The sequence below is a fragment of the Daktulosphaira vitifoliae genome, unplaced genomic scaffold (genome assembly GCF_025091365.1).
Source record: "Daktulosphaira vitifoliae isolate Bord-2020 unplaced genomic scaffold, ASM2509136v1 Scaffold_1, whole genome shotgun sequence".
Lineage (NCBI taxonomy): Eukaryota > Metazoa > Arthropoda > Insecta > Hemiptera > Phylloxeridae > Daktulosphaira > Daktulosphaira vitifoliae.
Window position 1 is genome coordinate 42,698,606 of NW_026099572.1, and position 11,402 is coordinate 42,710,007.

At 32.4% G+C, this 11,402-nt stretch overlaps 1 protein-coding gene across 6 annotated transcripts in view; it reads right to left on the reverse strand.

Annotated features, from left to right (window-relative positions):
* The window catches only part of LOC126895099 (somatostatin receptor type 5-like), a 116,645-nt gene that overhangs the window by 2,491 nt on the left and 102,752 nt on the right, over positions 1 to 11,402 (reverse strand). For 5 of the 6 annotated variants that reach the window (XM_050666596.1, XM_050666592.1, XM_050666593.1 and 2 more), the window contains one exon: positions 1,821 to 2,720. In XM_050666596.1, coding sequence (XP_050522553.1) covers positions 1,821 to 2,567 — 747 coding nt within the window. In that variant the 5' untranslated portion in view covers positions 2,568 to 2,720. Of the gene's footprint in view, positions 1 to 1,820; positions 2,721 to 9,064; positions 9,326 to 11,402 lie in introns of those variants that run through there. The other variant, XM_050666597.1, reaches the window with a different exon arrangement.

Consider the following 11,402-nt stretch of genomic DNA (forward strand, 5'->3'; position numbering starts at 1 on the left):
GTAGTTGGTAAAAACAGTTGTGTCTAGCACAACATTGTATTGTGGGTAAATATTTAGATTGGGCGAGCTAAGCGTTTGCTGCAAAGGTTTGTTCCTTTTTTAAACTCAAAAGAAATGTGAATTATTACAATTTCGAATGTTTTTATCACGCGTAAAATACGTTTAAAAATTGCTGTTGTCAGTTTCATTTTGTTTTTGTTTTAGCTGATACCGACAGATTTGTACTCAAATCTTCGCATTTGAAAAAACATTTAATTTCTATGAAAATGTAGTTCCTAGAGGCTCTTTGGTAAAAATTACGTCTAAAATTAATGGCGTTTTCTCCGGCGAATCATAATAAAATCGAGAGGTGACGATTTGGGGCACGCAAAGGATTGTGGAGCCGCCACCCCCATGATGACCTAGCGGTAAAAAAAGGTCGGGTCACCAACCACCATTGATTATAAAAGTAGACATCTAATAAGCATAGGGTGAATTTTAAAGAACTAAAAACAAACGTTAAATCGAATTAACATACAGTATGTTAAAATGAAACTCTTCGTTGAAACGGATATATACAACAGAAATGCGAACAGTTGTTGCAGACCGTAACAAACCTACTCCTTGTAAGTAAAATAAAATAAATTTGATGTCACCGAAGGTTGACACGAATCACTCGAACGAGCCAGGCCGACGACGATTTAAGAGAGGGTAACAATTTCAAGATTATGAAGAAGATAAAATCATTTACTGTATCGAAATTATACAGATATTGACTAGTGCATGTGTTGTATAGAGGACGATTATCAACTTGAATGAAGAATATTGTGTTTGTAAAGCGTTTACCACGACAGCAACAGTGCAGTTTTCTGATAACACGGTCGGACATAAGAAAACATTAGAATTATCAATACCACGTGAAATATGTTAGTAGACGAGTTCTCATCTAGTCACGTTATTATTATAAATGAAATCAGCAAAACATCACTTGGAGTATTTTAGCACATTTTTTCGTATACAATTAGACGTAATTTGCACAAGTTGTCCCGGAAGAATACGTTTCAAAGTGTATTTGTGTACAAATATTATACTGAATATTTTTAATTAGGGAACAACAATTAGTTTTGCGGTTTGTATTTGATCGTGTTTGCTTTGATATTAAGTCGATAATCGCGATTCAATGCATGTGTATTATTAAATTTGCGGCAAAAGGAAGACAATGAAATGCTTCTCGATACAATCTTATTAACATTATCGTATCTGCTGCGGTTAATTTAAATTTAATATGTATTAGTAGGGGTAAGTACAGGTTTAAACAATAGCACGTTTTCCGATTGTTGAATAATAAATAATACTTGACTTTATGATGTCAAAACGATTTTCGTGTATTATTAATTGCATTTGTTTTTGCTAATAATTTTTTAATTTTCCAGAAACTTACTTAGATTCGATTTGAAATAATTTTTGAGATATTTTAATAAAGGAAACTTAATTCTTTTCACTCGTGTGCGCGGAACTTTTTACCGTGAAAACCTTACCCTATAGACGACACAGCTTCGAAGGTTCGATTGTTCAGTTGATCGTAAGACCGAGTGAAAACATGTACAGTACATAAAGTGAATACGTATAGGAAAAAAAAAAACTAAATAAGAAAATCTAAAGAAAAAAGTCTTTTCTTTCCTGTATTCTTAAACTTTCTCGTTATATAGAATAATAAAAAAAGTTTAATAGTATAAATATTTAGTGAAGTAATAAATTCAATAGAAAAAAAAAAAAAAATACTACAGACTCCGATATATTTTATTTTCGTTAAATAAAACGTTTACGTTATTCTTACTGACCGTTTGCAGTTTTCTTATGACGAGTATGTAGAAGACAAATATGAGCATGAGCGGTATAGCAAAGCCCAGTACGAACGAGTAGAGCGTGAACGCTGTTTGGCCGCTGAAGAAGTCGTTTTCGGGCCATATGATGTTACAGCTCATGACGTTGCCCTTGTCCATCGTGTTGGCGTACATGATAACAGGTATCATAAGTATGATGCTGAATGTCCAAGCTGTGACAGACACGACTTTCGATACGTACGCCGTGCGTACTTTGGACGAAGATATCGGATGGCATATTGCTATGTACCGATCGGCGCTCATGATCATTAGGAATATACTGCTGGTGAACTGATTAATACTGGTTGTAGTCATGTACACTTTGCACATGATGTTGCCGAATGGCCAGAAATCCATCGTCATGGTGACGATTAGGAACGGTATACCGATTAGGAAACATTCGTCTGCAATGGCCAAGTTTACTATGTACATGTTGGTGACCGTCTGCATTTTGGAGAACCGTATGACCACGTAGATGACGAGCGTGTTGCCCACAAGGCCGATGATGCACACGATGATATAGAGTATTTTCGAGATCAGGTACAGGGTGGATTCGTGGCCAGAGGTGTCGTCGCAGTATATCTCCTTGTCCGTCCCTGTGCTGTTGAACCCGCCGACGCCCCCACTGTCAAGCGTGTTGTTGTGGATGGCGGGTTCCATCGACGTCCAACCGGCGGCAATCTGCACAATGTTCTGATACTCCATGGTGTAATGGACAGGTGTGGTTCGGACAGCGAATCGTCTGCTGCGTTAAGCTAAAACGACCACCGTGGCGATACTTACTGTCCGCCAAGAATACAGAGGCCACACTGGGGCTCAAGTATGGAAGTCATGACTCATAATGCTATCTCAGTTAACCTGAAACAAATGAACACAATTTTTTATACACAAAACTATTGACGATTACATTATACTACTACTAAAAAAAAATAAGTAATTTATTACGAAAATAAAATAAAACGATACTAAAATTGAGTTCGCATACAGGAAATATGCGTATACATGAATGCGTTTAATGCAATACTCTGACTTGTAAAATTTTATTTATTTTACTGAAAAAATTTTATTTTGTCGAAACGGTTTAATGTAATGATATGGCTCATTAAACACACTACATGTAATCAAGCGAACCTACAGTATTCGAAAGGAAATTTTTTTTACAAAAGGCCTTCCCAATCATTTGGTAAAAAAAAAAAGTTTTTTTCAAGCTCAAAGTATTTAATGATTTGAAATGAAAGAACTTTTAAAAAAGTACCACAGTGAACATTTAAACCAATACCAATTAAAGCATACCAGAGGATTTAGTGTATGATTTTATCTTACTTGAAACACTCTGTGTAGGAGTTAAATTAAATTTAGTATATGAAAGTGAGTTCTTTTTAATCTTAGAAAAAATAACAGAAAAAATGAAAGGACATAAATAACGACTAGACGTTTTGACAATTGTTTCACCTAAAAATATTGATTTTTTATTAAATTTTTTTTCTCTGAACTGTTTTTACCGATTATATTTTAGAGCATTTTTCTGGTTACTTTTTTGTAATATTTAGAAAACATATTAACTAAATTGAGACATATTTCATAACTACTCTGGCAAAAGTTTTTCCCGTTAATTATAACTGTTTATTCAGCACAGTTGTGCAGTATCAATTCGCTCAAAGAATTAAGCATAGGCAGTGTAATAATATTGACTACTCTTAGTTCCTAGCCATGTCAATTTTAACTTTCGTTATTTTGTTATAAAATTAAAACAAATATTCTTTACTTTAATTCGCAATGAAATGTTTCTAGAACAATTGTATTTACTATGCGCTTCTGTGTGATATAATAATTAACTTAAAGTTTGTTTTAAAAACTACTCAAAAGTAATTATTCAAACATTAATTATAAGCGCTAATAGGAATTTGCTACTGAAAGTTTAATACGGTAGGTACTTGTACAATTCTAAGTAACATAATTTTTACATCAAGTTCAAATTGAATTAAAACGCATTTTATTAGTCAGTGGCAGCTATCATTAGAGTCGTGTTGTATTAACAAGTTTATAGGGATTATTTAAATGTTTCATAATGAGAAAACGACAAAAAAGACAGTGAGGCTAATTTCAAAAGAAATGGAATAATTATAGATATCTACTTTTCGAGTTTTTGAAGTACATCATTCTTAATTAATTTACTCTCAATTATTTGTGTTTTTACTTAAGATGGGGAAGTCGGATAGTTTTTGGTTGATTATTTAAACTAATCGTTTTTTATATAATAAATTATATTACGCGGTAGTGTAATTAAGATTTTTTTATTTGGGGGAGGGGGTATATACGAGAAACATGTTCACTTTACTCGCTAAACAAAAAAAAAAGTAATATATCTTTGCTAAATAATAATTTTTGTCACGGGAGGGCATATGACACTCATATCTCTCATGATTACCACAATGTGTAAACGAGAGAGCTTGCCATTTTCAATATTGAATGGCCTTTTTAAATATATCTACGGGGAAAGGTAAACGTGCAATTACCTTAAAGCTATTCAAAATAGAACCGATTTGGTTACCATTGAAATTATTTTGAATAAAATTAATTTCACCCATAAAATTAATGAAATATTAGGTAAAGTTAACAAAATAAACGAATTAAAAATTCTCGAAAAAGAAAAACTGATTAACTATAGAATTTTATTTATGATAAAAGTTATTTTTTATGCTGAAAAATGTAAATTATTGTCTGTTACTTTGAGACTAAGCCGACGAATTTATAATTCCAGCTTTTGTTACGCAATAGATTTTATTTTTATTTTACTAACAATGCATTGAGTTTATCGATATAATAAAATATTTCTAATTAAATATGGTTCGTGTGCATGTTGCGTGTGTTATATGTTTGAAATAAACTATGAAATGTGTGCCGGGATAAAGTTTTGTGGAAAACTTTTGCACGTTTCAGCATCCGATTGTTAAATTTGCGTCTTTATGATGGTTACTAAAAAAGGCTAGGCGGAGAGAAGACTAATAAAAAAGTAAATATCGTTCAGCTCTTGTTTTTCCTGTCCGACTGCCGAGATTTTAAATTAATTTAAAATTTGTGCGGACGATAAATAAGAGAGAAAAAAAAAAGAGTAGGATTTTCCATAACACTAAAAAGTCTCTCGCGGTCCGATTAATTTTTAATCAAGTTATTTATAAGCCGTACATGATATTTTAAATACCGTAGGCTTAACTAAAACGAACATGAGAAAATTCAATACTAAACGGAATAAGTAACGAAGAAAATCGACTGTATTGAAAGATACGCTCCAATTAAATATGACAAACATTTATTCGGAAATAATAACTGATACCTGTAGACAGATGCACTCTCACCAGACATGCACAAATACATGTTGCAATTAATTAAAATATATATAACAATAGACGGAACGCGTATGTCAACTAAATCAAACGACATACTCGATGCGGTTACACGAGAAAAAAGGAGGTAAACGAAGAAAGAGGGCGAAAATAACACGGCAGTATATTGTTATGGCTTTTCATTTGAAATCTTATGTAATTTATGTGAGGACTTTGAGAGAAATGTTTACACGGAAACAAAATACACATTTTCCCGCTTTTGATGGCTGGCGTTCTTCAAATCAAAGTAAATGCCGAGGGGAAAAAAGAAAACCTGCAAAAAAGCAGCTTTTTCACATTTCAAAAAACTATAAACGTTTTAATTAATACGGTAACAATACCGATGAATTAATTTACTTCGAGAGTGAATATTACTCGATCACGAACAACAATAATGACACTATTATTTGCATAATAATGAATTTTAATCAAAGAAAACAAATATCTCAATATAATTGTAGTCGATAAATCAAAATAATAATAGCAATTAATTAACAATAATAATATAAATATTGATTAGTCGAGCAAGTATTTCACTGGCCTTTGGTAAACGATAGATCGGCGTACGAACATTTTGAATTGATTTTCTTTATTTAAATTGAATTAAAAAAATAAACGGGAGAGGAGTACACGTCATGTACTATACGTGTACATCGGTTGTATGTTGTTATATATTCTAGAGATGACTTTGTAGTTCTCGTGACTTTTAATATATATATGCTTTAATTTTTTTAGTAAAAGCACGAACCCAAAGTTTCCCAAATCCTTTAATCTACTAACCTCGATATCGAACGATAAAATCTGTTAACTTTTATGTGCTGTATAATTCATAGGCATATGGCAATCATAAATATTGTATTTTTGGTCTCGGCAAACTCCATTGAATAAATCATTTGAGTATTGAACACTATGTAGGCCATGTTAATAATAGAACTTTGAAAAAATATCAACCGATTAAACGATATTCAAATATAAACTATACAAATGAATCCGTAACAAATAGTATTGAATATTATCAGTAAAAAAGGCACAAGTCGAATTTTTTTCATCGGGAAACATTAACAACTCGCATTTATCGACTCAAGTTCTACAAGTGTGTGTTTAATATTTTTCGAGTTATCGACAAAATAAATAAGAATTTCCCTATATTGTGTGCGTATTTTCAATTTTTTTAAATTCTCTGCTGAAAAGTTGATCGAACTCGTGTAACTCGTTTTCTAGTCAATCAAGTAATGAACCATTCGTAAGTATCTCAGAATTGTAATCAAATACTCGTATAAACTGACAAACTATGTTAATGTACAGTTTTTTTTTTTTTTGACATAAAACGCTACTTGATGTACATTGAACTCTGAGTTTGTTTTTTCGAATTGTTAGTGGTCAGAAGCGGTCGGAGTAACTTTTTCGCACATGTTTTATCGCAATTTCCCAAACACAACAATGTATTATGTGTACATAATATGAGCGTACAGCAAGTTTATCGGAGAAAAATCTTTGTACGAGGAAAATCGGTATGTCAAAGAACAATAAACCTTTTTATAACGTACTAATTTCTAGTGTTATTATACCGGAGCGTTTTTTTGATACGCGGAAATTTTAATTGCAAGTACAACGAGTTTAATGGGAATGTATGTGTTACAAACATCTTCGGGCTAAACGACCGAACTAATATTTGTTTTGTCGCAACGCAAGTTATTTGTTCGTGGAAAATATGACACGTTTATATTTTGCCGAAGAAAGTATATTTTAGAGAGCAGAGCGCACGGGAAAAGGAATAACTTGCGAAAGCACACGACGAGATATTACCCAACCGGTGATTTATATGATTATTGTGACTTGTATCAATAGATCTATAAAGTCACGAGTCATAATGTATTGTCGTAGATACTGCGTATGTGGTACAGCAACACTCGGCGAGTTTAAACAAACTTAATTATTCAAAACAGTCAAAGGCAAGCCTTTAATGTGATCGCGGCAAGCTTTAAATTACCCACTCTCCGCCGGCGCATAAAAAGCGCCGAGTCGGTGTAGCGACGAGGGTAGAAAAACGCGGCGTTCATAAGAGTATATTGATGTTCGTCATTTGTCTGCCGCCTTATCGATGGAATGAGGTCACAGCATTTGCACGGTCAACGACCACTACATCATCGTTGGGGGGGTGTTGTGTCAGCGCGAAAGGGTTGTGCTCGAAGCGCTCGTTCCCCCCGAAATAGACGATTATTAAACACTACCTATTTTATGATACCCTCCAAGTGGATTATTCTCGAGACACGTGACATGTTATTCCGACGACGAGATCGCCCGTTCTTTTGTTTCTCCGTGAAAATTTCATCATTTCATTTCGTTAGTACGTCCCACCTCGTTAGTTACACATTTGTTTGACGTTCCAAATCACTTCAGTTCTATTTTGTTCACTTTGTATAGGAAACGCTCAGAAACATTTTTTTGCGTTGTAATCTAAGTAAATTCTAGGTTAACAATTTTTTTTTTACATCGTTTCAAGTACCGCAGTGGCATGCAAAGACTGGGGTCATTGTGACATATTTCACATCAAGTTTAGTACAGACGACCATTAGGAATATTTAGTGTAGTCATAAATCGTAGACTCGTTGTGCGGCAAACAGCGTAAAAATCTATATACGATTTCATATGTTAAAATGAGGCTCGCATGTTTAAAAGTGCATCTATTATGAGAGGAATAAAAATTAAAACGTCAAGATATGTGTGATTGGCAATTCACCAAACGAGTGCAAGTTGCTCGTTCAAAATTAAAAGAATCGACTGGGCGCATAGCAAACATAACATCAAGACTTTTATCACAATGAACTGACACAGACTTATTGAACGTTATAGTATTTTATCGGTCAATCGGATTCGACTATAAGTGCTATTTTTTGAGCTGAACATTAATTTGTTGAATTTAGAAAGGAGTCGTTTGTCAACAGTTAAATCGACGTCAAAAATATTATACACTCTTACTCTATTCTGTAATTAATTGAAAAATAACTAAATTATATCGATTAAAGAGAAGATAGTATTTTTTTTTCTACGTTCTCGTGTAAACTTATATGGGGTTTGTATCAGGATTGTCGTTAAAAACACGTCGTATTTTTTTAACCATGTTTAAAATGTCCTAAAATGTAAATTTTGGTGTTCTAAACACTATGACTAAAACGTAACAACTCTGGTTTATATTGTTAAGTTCATATCATAAACCCAATTTAAATTTCGATATGGATCTTATATAAATGATTTGGTGTACTTGGTTGGATTGCCCATTTTATCGACGTAAGAATTTTCTTAATATTTTTATAAAAGGTTTTTTAATCCATACTAAATGAGGTACCCTAATATTCACTTATCAAACATGCTTGACACTGCTATTTACTATGCACGTATAGTGAGCGGCCATGGCGGTTGACATTTTTTTTTTGTTAGCTCTTCTGAACATTTCCAAATTCGTAACTTAAAAAACGCGTCTAACTAAGCTACTAAAATACACGAGGTCATAAATAAAACAGTCAAGTTTTTCATTCCAAACCAATCGTTCATTTATCTATATTTGAAATATTAATTAATGTTTAAAACGATAGTGATTATTAAAAGTAAATTAGAACGTTAATAGACATTTCTGTTTTAATTGATATTTGTTTATCGGTTCAAATAAATAACCGCGTTAGAATAATGTTTTTTAATCGAAAAACTGTCATGTCACATAAATTAGTACATTATAACATATATTTGTTCAGCGTAGTGTATGTGCACATATATTTGTACAGAGATTACTGTCTGTGTATTATTTATTTATGTTTTGTTTACCTTCTCAGCGAGTTAAAACCTATTTTGTCGGTATGGTGGCGTATACGATTCTCTTTGAACACACGAAATAATACCGCAAGTTAAATTATTAAAAACTTTTAGCCAAAAAAAAACATTTGGTAGGTGATAGTTTAACACGTCCGAAGACCACCGGCGTCGCCTCGTTTATACATGCGAAGTGATAGAACAGGTGTGCGGTGCGCTTATACGATTTTGTCGACTATTTTTTTCTTTGAGTTTGGAATGATTCCCGTGTGTTTGGCAGCAGCCTACAAAGTCGGTATCCCTGTTGTACAGACTTAAAATAAAATAAAACGTGCCAAAATAGACCATTGCGAAAAAAATTGCAAGCAAAAAAAAAAAACGTGAGTAGGTAACTCACGGGGAGAAGAATAGGTAATTCTTCTCCCCTGTACCGATTATCACATTTTTTCATAAACATTGGACTTAAGAGCTAGTGCGTATGGTATAAATACATTTTATCAAGTGCAATAAAAGTGGACAAACTTAACAGCCTCTCTGAAGCTTTTAAAGGCACTTATTAAGTAATAAATAGTATATTTTCGTTAACTATTGAACCTTCTTTTCTCAGTTGTACCGTAAAAACGACTTTAATGAGTCGTAGTAGAGACAAATTGATTTCATATGAAAGAAAAAATATATTAGATCGATATTGTCCTTAGCTAAATTAATTTATTAGTGATAAATAAAAAAATAGCAACTGGTTATTATGTTTATAAGTTGTAAATGCATCCTGAATTTTACCACGTCTTATCTGTTCAAAGAACTAAAGAGTTTTGGTTGTCTTCTAAATCGTTGAAAGATGTGACTAATTGCAAAATTAGAGTGGAGAACTTGTGCCGAAATTGTTAAAAACTCATCTCATTTAAAATTAACTCAATCGTTTTGAGAACTATACTAAAAGCTGAAAAATACAGTGTATAACATGGTGCAAATTTTACTGGATTATTTACTTGACTGACGTAGCCTTTCATCATTGTATTTGAAACTCGAATAAGCACAACAAAAAGACCTACCGAGTGAGATGATTCCATTTTTAGATTAATCGTGTTTGAAGATTATTATTATTTTGTTAAAAAGCGTATTTTCATTGCTTTAGAAATAATAATAATAAAATAACGTTAATATTAAAAAGGGACCGCCAGCAAAAAGTCAGCATTAGAGTACGACAGTATTTTTTTTTCGATATGATTTTCAAACATACTCGTCGTGTTAATTATTCTATTAATGTTAAAAATTGTGTCAACGTCACAGTTATGGTTTCGAAACAACTCTGACTACTAAAAAATAACTGACAAGTGTAAAAGCATAAAGAAAATTTTATTAAGTCGAGTTAAAATCGTCGTTGTTAAATTATGCTCAGAAGGAACATTCAAGTGATTTATTACGAAATTCGTGTCAACTTTATTGAGGTAGTCAATGACTTTGTTATGGCTTAATTACTCTATGTTCTATTTTTAATTTGTTGAAACGCTGAATTAATGTAAGGAAATTTAACGGATAGATTAATTCATAAGTTTGTCAACTCGGCATAACTAATACTCGACAGAAATTCACATTTGATTACAGATAAATTCATTTTTATGCGAGGAAATTTGACAATTTGTTTTATTGTTTTTTTATACATTGAATTGAAATGTGAATTTGCCCAGCGCTGCGTCAAGTAAAACACAACTAAGCTATTCACCGAAAACTTGTTATATTTTCTTCAGTTGTTGATATGAATAGGCGGTTGCTGAAGGCAATCAAAATGATAAATTCATGCGATTAAATTTTTGGGTTCACTCGCCCAAAATAAATATTAAATCTGAGGACAAGCCCACATGTGATTACACGTTGTGTAGAGTTCAAGCGGACAAATTGAAATATTGGCGAAATCGTTTTATATGGATGTAGTTTTATCAATTGGTATATGCATATTTCTCTTTTATTTGTGAAATCATTCGTACTTACAATGGAATATTCTCCACTGACAGTTTTGTAATTTACGTATTATAAGTTTTCCCATAAACTTCGAGGATTACCAGTTGTTTGCAATACACTGAACGACAATGTAGGATTTATACTTGGTTTTAATTTTAAAAGCGTTAACATTTTCGACTTGAATACAACCGAGAGACAAAAGTTACAACTAAAAATGTATCAAAATAGTATTTAATTATCATCGACAGTCATTCACGGCGCGTTTATTATTTGCTCTTTACTAGGGTTCGATTTCGTTGATCTTAGATTGGTGTTTATATTGTTGTTTAAATAAAACATAAATATTTGCACGCTACCTAAATGACTATAATAAAAAAAAAAAAAAAAAAAAAAG